This window comes from Chiloscyllium plagiosum, unplaced genomic scaffold, assembly GCF_037043375.1.
Source record: "Chiloscyllium plagiosum isolate Xiang-an unplaced genomic scaffold, Cpla_swu_hap1 HiC_scaffold_7, whole genome shotgun sequence".
Taxonomy (NCBI): Eukaryota; Metazoa; Chordata; class Chondrichthyes; order Orectolobiformes; family Hemiscylliidae; genus Chiloscyllium; species Chiloscyllium plagiosum.
The window spans coordinates 18,459,419-18,477,114 of NW_028270145.1; the positions used below are offsets into that span (position 1 = coordinate 18,459,419).

Genomic DNA, 17,696 nt, shown 5'->3' on the forward strand with positions numbered 1-17,696 from the left:
GGGCTGGGGACAGTCAGAGCGGGACGGGGGTCAGTCAGAGCGGGGCTGGGGTCAGTCAGAGCGGGGCTGGGGTCAGTCAGAGCGGGGCTGGGGTCAGTCAGAGCGGGACGGGGGTCAGTCAGAGTGGGGCTGGGGTCAGTCAGAGCCGGACTGGGGACAGTCAGAGCGGGGCGAGGGTCAGTCAGAGCGGGGCTGGGGTTCAGTCAGAGCGGGGCTGGGTTTCAGTCAGAGCGGGGCTGGGGTTCAGTCAGAGCGGGGCTGGGTTTCAGTCAGAGCGGGGCTGGGGTTCAGTCAGAGCGGGGCTGGGGTTCAGTCAGAGCGGGGCTGGGGTTCAGTCAGAGCGGAGCTGGGGTTCAGTCAGAGCGGGGCTGGGGTTCAGTCAGAGCGGGGCTGGGTTTCAGTCAGAGCGGGACTGGGGTCGGTCAGAGCGGGACTGGGGTCGGTCTGAGCGAGACTGGGGTCGGTCAGAGTGGGACTGGGGTCGGTCAGAGCGGGACTGGGGTCGGTCAGAGCGGGACTGGGGTTCAGTCAGTGCGAGACTGGGGTCAGTCAGAGCGGGGCTGGGTTTCAGTCAGAGCGGGGCTGGGGACATTCAGAGCGGGACTGGGGTCGGTCTGAGCGAGACTGGGGTCGGTCAGAGTGGGACTGGGGTCGGTCAGAGCGGGACTGGGGACAGTCAGGGCGGGACTGGGGTCGGTCAGAGCGGGAGTAAGGGACGGTCAGAGCGGTGCTGGGGACATTCAGAGCGGGACTGGGGTCGGTCTGAGCGAGACTGGGGTCGGTCTGAGCGAGACTGGGGTCGGTCAGAGCGGGACTGGGGTCGGTCAGTGCGAGACTGGGGTCGGTCAGAGCGGGACTGGGGTCGGTCAGAGCGGGACTGGGGTCGGTCAGAGCGGGACTGGGGTCGGTCAGAGCGGGACTGGGGTTCAGTCAGAGCGGGGCTGGGGTTCAGTCAGTGCGGGGCTGGGGTTCAGTCAGTGCGAGACTGGGGTCGGTCAGAGCGGGGCTGGGTTCAGTCAGTGCGGGGCTGGGGTTCAGTCAGTGCGAGACTGGGGTCGGTCAGAGCGGGACTGGGGTCGGTCAGAGCGGGACTGGGGTTCAGTCAGAGCGGGGCTGGGGTTCAGTCAGTGCGGGGCTGGGGTCAGTCAGAGCGGGGCTGGGTTTCAGTCAGAGCGGGGCTGGGGTCAGTCAGAGCGGGGCTGGGGTCAGTCAGAGCGGGACGGGGGTCAGTCAGAGCGGGACGGGGGTCAGTCAGAGTGGGGCTGGGGTCAGTCAGAGCCGGACTGGGGACAGTCAGAGCGGGGCGAGGGTCAGTCAGAGCGGGGCTGGGGACATTCAGAGCGGGACTGGGGTCGGTCTGAGCGAGACTGGGGTCGGTCAGAGCGGGACTGGGGTCGGTCAGAGCTGGAGTAAGGGACGGTCAGAGCGGGACTGGGGTCGGTCAGAGCGGGACTGGGGTCGGTCAGAGCGGGACTGGGGTCGGTCAGAGCGGGACTGGGGTCGGTCAGAGCGAGACTGGGGTCGGTCAGAGCGGGACTGGTGTCGGTCAGAGCGGGACTGGGGTCGGTCAGAGCGAGACTGGGGTCGGTCAGAGCGAGACTGGGGTCGGTCAGAGCGGGACTGGGGTCGGTCAGAGCGGGACTGGGGTCGGTCAGAGCGGGACTGGGGTCGGTCAGAGCGGGACTGGGGTCGGTCAGTGCGGGACTGGGGGCGGTCAGAGCGGGACTGGGGTCGGTCAGAGCGGGACTGGGGTCGGTCAGAGCGGGACTGGGGTCGGTCAGAGCGGGGCTGGGGACAGTCAGAGCGGGGCTGTGTTTCAGTCAGAGCGGGGCTGGGGACAGTCAGAGCGGGGCTGGGGACAGTCAGAGCGGGGCTGGGGTCAGTCAGAGCGGTACGGGGGTCAGTCAGAGTGGGGCTGGGGTCAGTCAGAGCCGGACTGGGGACAGTCAGAGCGGGGCTGGGGTCAGTCAGAGTGGGGCTGGGGTCAGTCAGAGCGGGACTGGGGACAGTCAGAGCGGGACTGGGGACAGTCAGAGCGGGGCTGGGGTCAGTCAGAGCCGGACTGGGGACAGTCAGAGCGGGGCTGGGGTCAGTCAGAGTGGGGCTGGGGTCAGTCAGAGCCGGACTGGGGACAGTCAGAGCGGGGCGAGGGTCAGTCAGAGCGGGGCTGGGGGTCAGTCAGAGCGGGGCTGGGTTTCAGTCAGAGCGGGGCTGGGGACAGTCAGAGCGGGGCGAGGGTCAGTCAGAGCGGGGCGAGGGTCAGTCAGAGCGGGGCTGGGGACATTCAGAGCGGGACTGGGGTCGGTCTGAGCGAGACTGGGGTCGGTCAGAGTGGGACTGGGGTCGGTCAGAGCGGGACTGGGGTCGGTCAGAGCGGGAGTAAGGGACGGTCAGAGCGGGACTGGGGTCGGTCAGAGCGGGAGTAAGGGACGGTCAGAGCGGGGCTGGGGTCAGTCAGAGCCGGACTGGGGACAGTCAGAGCGGGGCTGGGGTCAGTCAGAGTGGGGCTGGGGTCAGTCAGAGCCGGACTGGGGACAGTCAGAGCGGGGCGAGGGTCAGTCAGAGCGGGGCTGGGGGTCAGTCAGAGCGGGGCTGGGTTTCAGTCAGAGCGGGGCTGGGGACAGTCAGAGCGGGGCGAGGGTCAGTCAGAGCGGGGCGAGGGTCAGTCAGAGCGGGGCTGGGGACATTCAGAGCGGGACTGGGGTCGGTCTGAGCGAGACTGGGGTCGGTCAGAGTGGGACTGGGGTCGGTCAGAGCGGGACTGGGGTCGGTCAGAGCGGGAGTAAGGGACGGTCAGAGCGGGACTGGGGTCGGTCAGAGCGGGAGTAAGGGACGGTCAGAGCGGGGCTGGGGACGGTCAGAGCGGGAGTAAGGGACGGTCAGAGCGAGACTGGGGTCGGTCAGAGCGGGACTGGGGTCGGTCAGAGCGGGACTGGGGTCAGTCAGAGCGGGGCTGGGGACATTCAGAGCGGGACTGGGGTCGGTCTGAGCGAGACTGGGGTCGGTCAGAGTGGGACTGGGGTCGGTCAGAGCGGGACTGGGGTCGGTCAGAGCGGGAGTAAGGGACGGTCAGAGCGGGACTGGGGTCGGTCAGAGCGGGAGTAAGGGACGGTCAGAGCGGGGCTGGGGACGGTCAGAGCGGGAGTAAGGGACGGTCAGAGCGAGACTGGGGTCGGTCAGAGCGGGAGTAAGGGACGGTCAGAGCGAGACTGGGGTCGGTCAGAGCGGGACTGGGGTCGGTCAGAGCGGGACTGGGGTCGGTCAGAGCGGGACTGCGGTTCAGTCAGTGCGAGACTGGGGTCGGTCAGAGCGGGACTGGGGTTCAGTCAGAGCGGGGCTGGGTTTCAGTCAGAGCGGGGCTGGGGTCAGTCAGAGCGGGGCTGGGTTTCAGTCAGAGCGGGGCTGGGTTTCAGTCAGAGCGGGGCTGGGGTCAGTCAGAGCGGGGCTGGGGACAGTCAGAGCGGGGCGAGGGTCAGTCAGAGCGGGGCTGGGGTTCAGTCAGAGCGGGGCTGGGGTTCAGTCAGAGCGGGGCTGGGTTTCAGTCAGAGCGGGGCTGGGGACAGTCAGAGCGGGGCGAGGGTCAGTCAGAGCGGGGCGAGGGTCAGTCAGAGCGGGGCGAGGGTCAGTCAGAGCGGGGCTGGGGTCAGTCAGAGCGGGGCTGGGTTTCAGTCAGAGCGGGGCTGGGGACAGTCAGAGCGGGGCGAGGGTCAGTCAGAGCGGGGCTGGGGACAGTCAGAGCGGGGCGAGGGTCAGTCAGAGCGGGGCTGGGGACATTCAGAGCGGGACTGGGGTCGGTCTGAGCGAGACTGGGGTCGGTCAGAGTGGGAGTAAGGGACGGTCAGAGCGGGGCTGGGGACGGTCAGAGCGGGAGTAAGGGACGGTCAGAGCGAGACTGGGGTCGGTCAGTGCGAGACTGGGGTCGGTCAGTGCGAGACTGGGGTCGGTCAGAGCGGGACTGGGGTCGGTCAGAGCGGGACTGGGGTCGGTCAGAGCGGGACTGGGGTCGGTCAGAGCGGGAGTAAGGGACGGTCAGAGCGGGGCTGGGGACGGTCAGAGCGGGAGTAAGGGACGGTCAGAGCGAGACTGGGGTCGGTCAGTGCGAGACTGGGGTCGGTCAGAGCGGGACTGGGGTCGGTCAGAGCGGGACTGGGGTCGGTCAGAGCGGGACTGGGGTCGGTCAGAGCGGGACTGGGGTCGGTCAGTGCGAGACTGGGGTCGGTCAGTGCGAGACTGGGGTCGGTCAGAGCGGGACTGGGGTCGGTCAGAGCGGGACTGGGGTCGGTCAGTGCGAGACTGGGGTTCAGTCAGTGCTAGACTGGGGTTCAGTCAGTGCGAGACTGGGGTTCAGTCAGTGCAGGGCTGGGGTTCAGTCTGTACGGAGCTGGGGTTCAGTCTGTGCGGGGCTGGGGTTCAGTCTGTGTGGGGCTGGGGTTCAGTCAGAGCGGGGCTGGGGTTCAGTCAGAGCGGGGCTGGGGGTCGGTCAGAGCGGGACTGGGGTCGGTCAGAGCGAGACTGGGGTCGGTCAGAGCGGGACTGGGGTCGGTCAGAGCGGGACTGGGGTCGGTCAGAGCGGGACTGGGGTCGGTCAGAGCGGGGCTGGGGTCGGTCAGAGCGGGGCTGGGGACGGTCAGAGCGGGACTGGGGTTCAGTCAGTGCGAGACTGGGGTTCAGTCAGTGCGGGACTGGGGTTCAGTCAGAGCGGGGCTGGGTTTCAGTCAGAGCGGGGCTGGGTTTCAGTCAGAGCGGGGCTGGGGACAGTCAGAGCGGGGCTGGGGTCAGTCAGAGCGGGGCTGGGGTCAGTCAGAGCGGGGCTGGGGTCAGTCAGAGCGGGGCTGGGGTCAGTCAGAGCGGGACGGGGGTCAGTCAGAGTGGGGCTGGGGACAGTCAGAGCGGGACGGGGGTCAGTCAGAGCGGGGCTGGGGACAGTCAGAGCGGGACGAGGGTCAGTCAGAGCCGGACTGGGGACAGTCAGAGCGGGGCTGGGGTCAGTCAGAGCGGGACGAGGGTCAGTCAGAGCCGGACTGGGGACAGTCAGAGCGGGACGAGGGTCAGTCAGAGCGGGACGAGGGTCAGTCAGAGCCGGACTGGGGACAGTCAGAGCGGGACGAGGGTCAGTCAGAGCGGGACTGGGGACAGTCAGAACGGGACTGGGGACAGTCAGAGCGGGACGGGGGTCAGTCAGAGTGGGGCTGGGGACAGTCAGAGCGGGACGGGGGTCAGTCAGAGCGGGGCTGGGGACAGTCAGAGCGGGACGAGGGTCAGTCAGAGCCGGACTGGGGACAGTCAGAGCGGGACGGGGGTCAGTCAGAGCGGGGCTGGGGACAGTCAGAGCGGGACGAGGGTCAGTCAGAGCCGGACTGGGGACAGTCAGAGCGGGACGAGGGTCAGTCAGAGTGGGGCTGGGGACAGTCAGAGCGGGACGAGGGTCAGTCAGAGCGGGACGATGGTCAGTCAGAGCCGGACTGGGGACAGTCAGAGCGGGACGAGGGTCAGTCAGAGCGGGACTGGGGACAGTCAGAGCGGGACGAGGGTCAGTCAGAGCGGGACGAGGGTCAGTCAGAGCGGGACGAGGGTCAGTCAATGCGGAACCGAATACAGTCAGAGCGGGACTGGGGTCTCTGCTTTTACCACCGCCCCTGGCATTGCTTTCCTGGTATCTACTGCCATCGGATTTTAAAAATAAACTTCCCTTGCACATCATTAAATTTTCCCTTTCTCACCTTAAATCTATGTCCCCTGCTATTCGACATGTCCACCCTGGAAAAGATACTCTAAATATCCACAACTCTCACAATTTTATACATTTCTATTAGGTCGCCCCTCAACCTTCAATGCTTGTGGTGGAATAATATAAGTTTGTCCAACCTCTTAGGGCACTGCTGCCTCACAGCAACAGGGTCCCAGGTTCAATTCCAACCTCGGGTGTCTGTCTGTGTGGAGTTTGCACATTCTCCCCATGGCTGCGTGGGGTTCCCTCCGGGTGCTCCGGTTTCCTCCCACTATCCAAAGATGCGCAGTTAAGGTGAATTGGCCATGCTAAATTGCCCACAGTGTTCAGGGAGGTGAAGTGCTTTAGTCAGGGGAAATGTAGAGTAGTGGGGGATTGGGTTACTCTTCAGAGGGTCAGTGTGGATTTGTTCAGCCAAGTGGCCTGTGTCTACACTGTAGGGACTCTAAAACATGAAAGTGTTCAGAAAAAATTTTACAAGGATGTTGGAGGGTTTGAGCAATAGGGAGAGGTTGAATAAGCTGGGGCTATTTTCCCTGGAGTACTGGAGGCTGAGGGGTGATGAGGGACACGGCTAGGATAAACAGACAAGCTCTTTTCCCTGGGTTGGGGGAGTCCAGAACTAGAGGGCTTAGGTTTAGGGTGAGAGGAGATCATCCCGAATAAATCTGATGGGGAAATTCAGATGACCATCATTAACCAGAGAGAGGTGAGAATGTGAAAAATATTACCACAACCCATAATGAAAATGAATAAAATGGATACTTTTTCTAAAAAAGAAAAAAAATAGAATGTATCCATTCTAAGTGTTAACAAGTAGTTTGAAGTTTCTGATCTGTTCAGATTTAAAGCAGCAAACAGAAAAGTAAGAGTCCTGGATCTCAGCCAAGTTCCTCCATCAGCCTTTCACACCTGTCCTCAAACAAGTAGGGGACCTGTATCTCAACTCAGTAGCAATGTCACAATGATTTCACACATCTCATCCGTCATGACAACCTGACTAGCTTTGGTCACTCCATCTCTCTCTGCTTTTATTGGGCAGTCAGTGAGGTAAAGATGAAAGTTGGTTTGCAGAGCCCTGCAGTAGTTGCGAATCCACTCGTGAAACTTCCACAGCTTCTCCTCCCACCTCCGAATCATATGTAAGAGAATCAAGAGTAGGCCATTCAGCCCTTCAATTCTGCTTCACCATTCAATAATCTTCCAGCTCAACTCCAGCTTCTCACAGTATCCCCAGATTCCAAAAACCCTTTAATACCCAAAAACCTATTGATTACATACACAATGGCTGAGCATTCACAACTCTCTGGGGTGGAGATTGCCAAAGATTGGCCACTACTTACCTTTTGCCTTCATTTTGGTCCCAAGTGGCCCAGCCCTTACAAATTCCAAACATAACCTGTACAGTAATGAATGAATCCTCCAGTATGTAAATGGTCAGCTATGTTAGTTATGATGAGAGTGGAAAGATCCTGAAGACAGCTGCTCATGAGTGAAAATAGGTCAGAAACTGTTGAACTTAAAAAGACCTTAGACTCCAGCAAATGAAAGCAAAATACTGTGGATACAGGAAACAGAAACAAATACAGAGAAATGCTGGAGAAATGCAGCAGGTCTGGCAGCATCTAAGAAGACAGAAGTTAACATTTCAAGTTGGAAAACGTAGTGTCATATCGGACTCAGTTTCAGTCTGTGTCTCTCTCCACAAATGCCGAATCTCTCCAACAAATTGCTTTTTTTTTTGAATTCTGGTCTCCAGCAATATTTCTTCAGTGAGGCAGTGAGTCCAATCTCTTCCTACACTATAAACACCGTTAACAAGCTAATGAGCCTCTTTCAGAAGAGATTCCTTTCAATCTCCATCTGAACTTGAATGTTGGGAGTTACAATTAGTAGTAATTCTACAGAGGACAGTCAATCTTGGGCATGTTCCCCTCAGAACTGAGCAGCTGAAAATGGTCAGCGTGAATACCACCAAGACCAGGATACACTGGCATCTCAGCCCTACAGTCTGTTGCTACTCTCCGCCCGGGAACCTGAGAGAAGATCTGCCAGGTATCAAAGTAATATTAGAGGGAAAACCAGTCCCTTATACTGTCATCCAGAAAATCAAAACACAATGAATTTCAGTAAGGCATTTGATAAGGTTCCCCACAGTAGGCAATTGCACAAAATATGGAGGCATGGGATTGAGGGTGATTTGAATCAGAAATTGGCTAGCTGAACGACCACAGAGGGTGATGGTTGATGGGAAATATTCATCCTGGAGTTCAGTTAACTACTGGGGTGCCGCAACGATCTGTTTTGTCATTTTCGTAAATGACCTGAATGTGGGCATAGAAGGATGGGTTAGTAAACTTGTGGATGACACTTAGGTCGGTAGAGTTGTGAATAGTGATGAAGGATGTTGCAGGTTACAGAGAGATATAGATAAGATGCAGAGCTGTGCTGAGAGGTGGCAAATGGAGTTTAATGCAGAAAAGTGTGAGGTGATTCACTTTGGAAGGAGTAACGGGAATGCAGAGTACTGGGCTAATGGTTAAGATTCTTGGTAATGTAGATGAGCAGAAAGATCGCAGTGTCCAGGTACATCGATCTTTGAAAGTTGCCACCCAGTTTGATAGGGTTGTTAAGAAGGCATACGGTGTGTTAGCTTTTACTGGTAGAGGGATTGAGTTTCAGAACCATGAGATCATGCTGCAGCTACACAAAACTCTGGTGCGGCCAGAGTACTGCCAACAGTTCTAGTCACTACATCATAGGAAAGATGTGGAAGCTTTGGAAAGCATTGAGAGAGAATTACTAGGTTGTTGCCTGGTATGGAGAAAAGGTCTTCCGAGGAAGGTTGTGGGACTTGAGGCTGTTTTCGTTAGAGAGAAGGTTGAGAGGTGACTTAATTGAGACATATAAAGATTATATTAGATTAGATTACTTACAGTGTGGAAACAGGCCTTTCGGCCCAACAAGTCCACACCGACCCGCCGAAGCGTAACCCACCCAGACCCATTCCCCTACATTTACCCCTTCACCTAACACTACGGGCAATTTAGCATGGCCAAGTCATCTAACCTGCATATTTTTTGGATTGTGGGAGGAAACCGGAGCACTCGGAGGAAACCCACGCATACACGGGGAGAACGTGCAAACTCCACACAGTCAGTCGCCTGAGGCAGGAATTGAACCCGGGTCTCTGGCGCTGCGAGGCAGCAGTGCTAACCACTGTGCCACCGTGCCGTCCTCAAGATATTTGAGGGGTGACAGATGTCAGAGGTAGTTTCTTTACTCAGAGTAATAGGGGTGTGGAATGCACTGCCTGTGACAGTAGTAGACTCGCCAACTTGAAGGGCATTTTAATGGTCATTGGATAAACATATGAATGAAAATGGAATATGGTGTTTGGATAGATAGGCTTCAGATTGGTTCCACTAGTCGGTGCAACATGGAGGGCCAAAGGGCCTGTACTGTTCTAAGTTCTCTACAACATATTCAGAAAAGGAGCAGAGAAACACAAGCATAATTTAGAGAGGTTATGCTGATAAGTTACTTTAAACATCCAACAAGTGGGAGACATTCAATTTTTAAAAGTACTTGATATTCAAAGTTAAACACTGATTCATTCACATCATATTCACTTAAAAAAGGGAGAAGAGTTTAATAATGGGTGGGGGGCGGAGGGGAAGAGAGAAACACAGGGTGACAGATCTATTTGTAATTTGTAAAGCAAAACGATACAATTTTTCAACAGCCAAATGTGTTTAGACATTTATAAAACTACATAACATAAATGAAAGGCAGCAATATATCAAGTGGTTAACATACATTATACAGAAGAGCTGCAAAGGTACAACAGTGATGCAGCTGGTCAGGACAACAAATAGATTCTGCATTGTGACTTTTTAATATTAAAACACACATTTTTCATATACTGTGTTATACACAAATCTCTGTTTTAAAGTATTGATTTAATACGTAAATAGCTTAAAAAGTTGAAATGTTTTTTTTAAAAAATCTTTTAAAAAGAAAAGATGTCCCAATTTCTGAAGATTCAGGGCATAACACCAAATGAGTCACCTGTCCAATGCACAACTTCGGTTGCTCTGCAAACACATTGTAGGTTCGACTCTCCCTGGCACTAGCACCTCAGTCTCTGGGTATTCATGCTCCGTGGTGAATGCCTCTGTTTTTTTTCAATGAATACTTTGCGATTTGTTAAAAATAAAATCCTCAGTAGAAGGCCGCCCTTGGGAAATATTCTCCTTCATTATAAGGCTCCCAAATACACAGAGCAGGAACAACGGCACAAAGTGTGTTTTTAGACTCTGATCTCCTCAAAAAGAGAAAATGGCTCATGATTATACCAGCAATGGTCGACACCATAAAAAGCACACTCATTTTTATACAAAAATATAAACAAGTTAATATTTTGTACATAGAAAGTCGATCACCAAAGGCTTGCAGGTGGCGATGTAATGGTACTGGAGATACAAAAGCACTAGTTTACAATGCACATTAATTATACACTTGTCTGTCTCAGGACTTCAGCACTTTTCACCAAACACTGTCAAAAGATCATGCACCATTGGGTCGAGTCTGCTTCGATCCGAATAATTTACGAGTTTTGCTTGCCCAACATTCTTGGCAAACAAAGTCAACATGCTCAGTGTTCCACTTCCTCAGTTCGGAGCTTCCCCCTGTTGGATGAATCCAAAATGTTGTTATGAAGCTTTGAGGCATCTGAAGGGTGACAAGTGTGTGAAATAAGAAAGACTTTGCAGTTCACACAAGATAAGGACAACATTGGTAAAAAGGACTTGAAATATGTGTGACATCTTAGTGTTTCTCTCAATAACATGGTAAAAGCACTTCCAAATTGTTCTTATCTAATTTCCACACAACAAGATAATAGGATAGACCCAACTATTCCTTCTACTTCACCACCCAGAAACAGCTTGTAAGAGAAATGTTTGCCAAAACGTCCATTTCTATATTGAATTGTATCACAAATTTAAGTTAACATTAAACAAACAAGTTCTGTAGTTTCCAGCATGAAGCAGGGTGTTTTATCAAGGGCTTGAATGAAACAACAGCTCTATTAAAAACAGACTTGGTCTATTGTTAGGAGCATGTAAATTTAGCCAGCAAACTCAATGTACCCAAGGACGGAGTACGTGCACCATTGGGCAAGGAAGTCTAAATTCTTAATTTTATTTTGGACAATCCTAATTTAGTTTATATTATTAAACTGAATTCAAGGATTTCAGCAAAAAAGCACTCAAATGGATCCTCCAGTGACTGTGTGTTAGAAGCATCTATAAGTAGTTATCTTAGTGTGACTTAGCACTTGTGTGCAACATGCAATAGAGTGTCAGAGATGAATTCTTCAGGGAGAGAAGGGCTGGAAGGTAAAGGAGTGTTTAGTTGCTTTTGCTTGAACTTTCTCGGCTTCCAGAAATTGACTTTTTTCCTCTACTACAGGAAAAGAAACTGAATATCTAGAGAGTGGTCAAGGTTTATTCAATTCAAAGGCTCAATAGCAAGACACAAGTGGAAGAGGATAAAAGGTGCAGACTGAGAGGTCTACTGACATTGAGACTGCGGAGTAGCATCTAAGTCACAATGCGATGTGAGCGCAAGGAAAGCAGTGGATTGGTGAACATTTCTTGTCTTTTGAGTGAGTGTAAGATCGTCTTCAGTTTGTCCTTAAGTTAATGGTCTTTTTTTCTTGTTTCCAAAATAAGTTAAGTGTAAAGATTGAAAATGTTTAAAAACATACAATAGATTGGAAAGCGTGGGGGGATTCCTCAACTGTTAAGATCTAGAGATACTAGAATAATTAATTACTAAATGAAATAAAATAGGATAGTGCTGGCAGGACAGGTGATGTGTTGCTTCTGCAACATATGGGAGCAGCTGGACACCAGAGCAAATAGGTCTGTAGTACGTGTTTTGCAACTAAAGGAGCTTTGAGTCAATGGTGAAGACTGGAATGAATGGTACCACATCAGAGAGGGAAAATGTTACCTGGACACCCTGCTTCTGGAAGTGGCCATACTCTTCAGATTTGTCAATTCAAATTTGACCCATGATCAGGACGTGAGGTGAGGTCATTGTATGGGACCATGGGCCAATCAACTCATCTACTCCAAGCTCGTGTTTATCTTCCACCTGAGCTTCGTCTCATTTTTTTGTCCCAATCTGAATGTACCTTAGTCGACCTCTATTCCATTCTCACTCAAACGTCTGCTTGTTTCTCCTTCAATGCATTTAGACTACAAACACTCCCTGCAGCAATGAGTTCCACATTCTCACCACCCTCAGGATAAAAAATGTTTCTCTTGAATTCCCAACTAGATTTCTTCTTAACTATCTATCTTATTAGCTGCATTTATTTAAAAAAAAAACCATGATTGTATGTAGACATCGCTGACGAGGTAAACATTTATTGCCCTTTGCTAACTGCTCTGGAAAAGGCGATAATGAGCTGCCTTCTCAGACCACTGCAAACCATTTTGTGTTGGTGGACGTAGGATAGTGAGTGGCTTGGAGAGAAACTTGCAGGTAGTTGTGTTCCCAAGTATCTGCTGCTCTTGCCTGTCGAGATGGAAGTGGTCATGGGGTTTAAAGATGCTGTATAAGGAGCCTTGGTGAATTTCTGTAGATGGTGCACTCTGCTGCTATTGTGAACAATGGTGGCCTTTCAAAGGGGCTGCTTTGCTCTGGCTGGTGTTAAGGTATTTCAATGAAGTTTGGGCTACACTCATCCAAGCAAGGGAGAAGTATTCCATCAGACTCTTAACTTGTGCCATGGACAGACTTTGTGAAGTCAGGAGTTCCTTGTCTTTGAGTTGTTCTTGAAGCCACAGCATTTATATGATTAGTCCCGTTAGTTTCTGGTCAATGCTAGCATTCAGGATGTTGGCAGTGGAGGATTCAGTGATGGCAACACCATTGAATATCAAGGAGTGGTTGGCAGATTACCTCTTGTTGGAGAAGCCTGTGGCTTCTGTGGTATGAAGGTTGTCAGCCCAAAGTTGGATACTGTCAAGGTCTTGTCACACTCAGACATGGACTGCTTCAGTATCTGAGGATTGGCGAATGGTGCTGAACATTGCACAATTATCAGTGAATATTCCCACTTCTGACCTTATGCTGGAGGTCATTGATGGAAGTCATTGCTGGAACAGCTAAACAAAGAAACCTCTAAGATTCATGCTCGGCAGTAACTTCTGGAACTGGGCAAGTCAGTGCTTCAGTAAGTGTGGGCATGACTTGCGAAGACCTGAGTGGCTTTGCCTTGCACAGCAGATAACTTAGACAGAAGTTGGTCTTCAATACTATTGCTAGAATACTGGTCAGGGCTGCCTCCAACTACTACTTGAAGATAATGCAGAGTGAATCAAATTGGCCGGAGATTGACATTTGAGATTTTTGGTAATGACAGCATGAATGATGGACCATAAAAGCACCCCAATGTAGCAGCGATGATAACATCATTGTAAAATTCAATCAATCAGTTTGAAATGTGGAAGATGAATCTTGGATTAAGATTTTGAAATTTATTAAGAAAAGGCAACGATTTTGGCGTAAAAGCTGAGACAGCTGAAGTGAACTGACATATTAGCCAAGAGACAGATCAGTAGAGAAGCAGTGGCAGAAATTTTAAAGGGATATTTCAGAATATTACAAATATATTTCTACTGTTAAAAAAAAATTCCAAGGAGAACACTCACTATCTGTGACTAAAGTAGTTAAGGAGGGCTGAAATTTTAGGAAAACACATACAATTATGCAAAGGCATGCGGTAGGACAAATGACCGGCTCAAATACAAAGAATGGTTGTGAATGGCTAAAAGGTTAATCTTGATAAAACAAATTGAAGCATGAAAAGCATTTAGCTAAAAATGCTAATACAGATTGCAAGAGTTTCTACTGGTCTGTAGAAACAAGAAAATAGTAAGGAAAGTGAGTGCTCGTCTTCTAGAAAGAGAGAAAAGGGCATTAATAGTAAATAATAAAAAAAGGATTCAATAAATAATTTGCTTCTGTCTTCAGTACAAAGGATATGATGAACATCCTCATAACGCACGTAAATGAGGAAGTAAAAGGACAAGAGCACTTTGATAAAATAATCATCACTGAGGGAACAGTATGGAACAAACTGATAGGTCGTTAAATCTCTGGGTCCAGATAGACTTCATCCTCGAATGTTAATGAGGGGTGTGATGCATTAGTATTTATTTTCCAAAGTTTGAGAGATTCTGGAATGGTTCAATTAGACTGGAAAATAGCGAATATAATCCGGCTATTCAAGAAGAGGAAAATCTAAAAGAGGCCAGTTAGCTTGCTTGGCACTTGGGAAAAACAATCCAAGGTGGTCAGGAAGTGTCACCATGGTCTTGTGAACAGGAAATTATGTTTAATCATTTGATTGGAATTCTTAGAACAAGAAACAAGCACCAGAGGTGAACAGTGCCCACACCTTTCCAAAAGGCATTTGACCAGGTCGCACACCGAAAGCCATTGCGCAAAGTGGGAGGCTCATGGTGCAGAGGCTAACATATTCGCATGGATAGGAGATTGGTTGACTGGCAAAAAGCAGGCTGGGCAGAAAAGGGTGTGGCAGGATATGATGAGTAGGGTTTTGCAGAGGTCTGTGCTAGGCCCTCAAGTTTTCACAATTTATATCAATGACTCCAAGAGGGGACTGAAGGTATGGTGGCTAAATTTGCAAACAATAAGTTAGGCAGGAAAGTACATTGCAAAAATTACATAACAGATTTAAATTGGTTGGTCAAGTGAGTGGGCAAACATCTGGTAGATGGAGTATAAAGTGGGAAAATGTGCAGTTGTTCGCTTTGGCAAAGGAATAAACAGCAGGGTATTACTTAAACGATCAACAACTCCAGAACTCAAGGTGCAGAGGGGTTCAGATGCATGAGCATCAAAGGGTTAGTCTTGAGGTACAGAAATTGATCATGGCACCTAACAGAATGTCATCGTTACAAGATGAAATGAACGTTTATGTAAGAATGTTGTGCTTCAGTTACACAGAGTATTGATGGGACCACATCTTCAATACTGTGTGCAGTTTCATCTCCTTATTTTATGGACAGATATAACTGTTTTAGTCGGCAAATCAAAGGAGGTTTACTCGATAAATGCCTGGAATGAACTTACAAAGAAAGACTGGATAGGTTGGGCCTATTTCTACTGGAGTTTAGAAGAGTTAGAGATGATTTCATTGAAATTGATACGATCCTGAATGGTCTTGACAAAATGGACATAGAAAAGATGCTCACTCTTGCCTTTGGGTCCAAAAACGCGTGGCACCATTTTAAAATAGTTGGGGGGGGCGCGGGTATTCAGTTTCTCTTAAGATTAGCGGTGAGTTCAAAGGTTGCACACAGAAAGCAACGGGGACAAGGTATTGGAATATTTTTTAAAGGTGGAGGTAAACAGATTCAGGTTAGACAGTGAGAGGGGACATATGGCAATATGGAAGCCAGAACACAAACAGATCAGTTATGAACTTATTGAAAGGTAGTGCAGGCCTCAACGCTTCACCAGCCTACTCATTCTCCTAATTTTGTATATTCATCGAGTTATGCTGTCCCCTATAAGAGGCAACATTTTCTCCATATGCACTCCATCAAAACTTCCACAATCTCAAAAGCCTCCATTCGGTCACCCATCACCTCTTTTTAACAGAAAAAAGGGTTAGTCTTTCAATCCTTTTTGGATACGTACGTCATTCCTGTTTGTGTTACAGTTTTATTGCTGTGCAGCAAAAACCGCTGCTCTCGTCAACGGATCAAAGATTTTTACTCATCGTCTGAGGTGATAGTGCTGAGGCTCGAGTGTGGGGATGAAGGAGGGAGTGGGATAAAACCATTACAGTCAGCCGGGGCTCCTGCTCCCAGTTTTTGGAGTTTGCATGTATGGGTGAACACAAGATCAAGTGTATTGGGAGGTTCCTTTCTTTAACCTTTCAGATGTTACGGGCATCATTAGTAAGGTCAGCATTTGTTGCCCATTCCTAATTTGCTCAGTGGCCCGGAGGAAGTGAATAACAGGTTCTCAACACTCAGACAGAGAAATTCTCCTCATCTCCGTCTTAAACAGGAAACCTTTCCTTTTTAAACTGGTGTCGTTTTTGGTGCATCTACTCTGCCAAGTCCCTCGGGACTTTTTTTTTTGTTTCAATAAAAGCACTTCTCATTCTTCTAAATTCCAATGGGTTCGGAGCTAATTGGTGTTCTTTCTAAGCCACTCAGAGATCCTGCTGCCATGCCGACGCATGGACCTCCCTGTGCAGAGGTCACGGGCCCCACACACACCTCGGATGGTCACGCAGTCGGGGGAAGGGAAGAAAATCTCGAGGGCAAGGGTGGGAACCTTTCCTCATACGGATAACCCCCTCAACCCAGAAATCATCCTTCTTTGAACTGCTTCCAATGAACTGTATCCTTCTTTAAGTGAGGGGAACAAGATGGTACACAATGGTCTCATCAATGCCCTGTACAAAAGCTAGTAAAACAGCTCGACTTTTGTATCCCAGTCTCTCTACAATAAAGGCCAACATTCCAAACACCTTGAATCCCACTGTATCTGCAATGATAAGCCCTATGTGATTCATGTTCCAGGATACCCAGGTGCCTCTGTACCTTAGTGTATCATAACCTCTCACCCTTTAATTAATACGCTGCTATTCGATTCCTCGATTATTGTTGCCCTTTACATAACATTCCCTTTTCTGGATTTATTTATGCCAGGACTGCACCTCTTTCAACTATCTCCTCTCTCTCTACAGCCCTCCAAATCCTGTGGACCAAGGCTTCACTGAGCATAGTTGCTGCTGGTTCTGCTGGATAGAAGTACCAGAGACAGGTATGAATCACGTGATTGGATTCTCCTCACTGATCAAACTGGAGGTTAGGAATCTTTCTCCCAGGTGAAGAACATCAGTGGGAAATGATCACTGAGCCTGCTGCTGAAGCATGGAGTCATTTTCCTGTGCAGAGATGCCTTTGTGACCACCAGGCCAACACACAACCTAATTTTATAGCACATTTCTTTCTCTGCTGGATTCTAAGTTAGATACTGTAAGACACATGCATCATAGTCAAATAGGTATCTGGAAATTTACCTGGTATTCACACACCCCAGATAGACCTGAACCTCTCATGTGAGCAACACATGCCACATTAACCGTAGCTGTGACCAGGCCTCAGACCTCCTGTCAATGGAGCAAGGATCTGAGTCCCAGCAGAATCCAAGGAGAGTTTACTGACTTGTAAAGCCATTTTGTTTTATAAAATGGCATATTTTAGGTCAAGCAACTTCATAATACGTGAAAACACAAGCCCCATTTACCAAAATCTCTGTTCACATCTTCTAAGATCAGCCAATCAGTATGCCACTCACATCCTTAAAATATTCCAGCAACATTACAGCCTTAACGTGATTGACTATGTATCTGCATGGGGTTAATTGTTTAATAAGTATGGTTTACTGTCCATACCGTCCTCACCTTAAATTAATTGCTTCAATTCCAAGGTGCCTGACCTGTTGGAATTTGGCAGATAGAATTCTCAGCGAGCGGTAATGCAGAAAAGTTTGGCTCGAATTGACAGGCCGACTGATAAATGTTCAGTTCCCCATTGGGGACAGCTGAGGAGCCTATAACAGAATGAACAGGGTCGTTCTCGTAGTAACAGGTGGCCTGGAAGGGACTGTGGTTCTGCAATCCTTCTGTTTTACCGTAGGGAGGCAGAGGAGTGAGGGAGCTGCTGTCTGGAAACAGTGGTTCAGTTCTGGGAGGAGGGGCCCGTCCCTCGTACTCACAGGAGGTGAACATGCAGCTGCTGTTGGTGCTGGGAGGCAGTCCCATTGGAAACTGGTTCACTGTGGTCCTGTGCTTTCTTGCTATGCTGCAGCTGTAAGGAAGCTGCCCGCTGCTGTTTTGGTT

At 50.3% G+C, this 17,696-nt stretch overlaps 1 protein-coding gene across 2 annotated transcripts in view; it reads right to left on the bottom strand.

Annotated features, from left to right (window-relative positions):
• Positions 1 to 9,355: 9,355 nt before the first annotated feature.
• ahr2 (aryl hydrocarbon receptor 2) overlaps positions 9,356 to 17,696 on the bottom strand; it is a 151,683-nt gene continuing 143,342 nt past the window's right edge. The window contains exons 10-11 of one of the 2 annotated variants that reach the window (XM_043693101.2): positions 17,259 to 17,696; positions 9,356 to 10,462 (exon numbers count right to left, since the gene is read on the bottom strand). The exon at positions 17,259 to 17,696 is cut by the window's right edge and continues 1,339 nt beyond it. In XM_043693101.2, the coding sequence (XP_043549036.2) occupies positions 17,274 to 17,696 (423 nt within the window). In that variant the 3' untranslated portion in view covers positions 9,356 to 10,462; positions 17,259 to 17,273. The remainder of the gene's footprint in view (positions 10,463 to 17,258) is intronic. The other variant, XM_043693100.2, reaches the window with a different exon arrangement.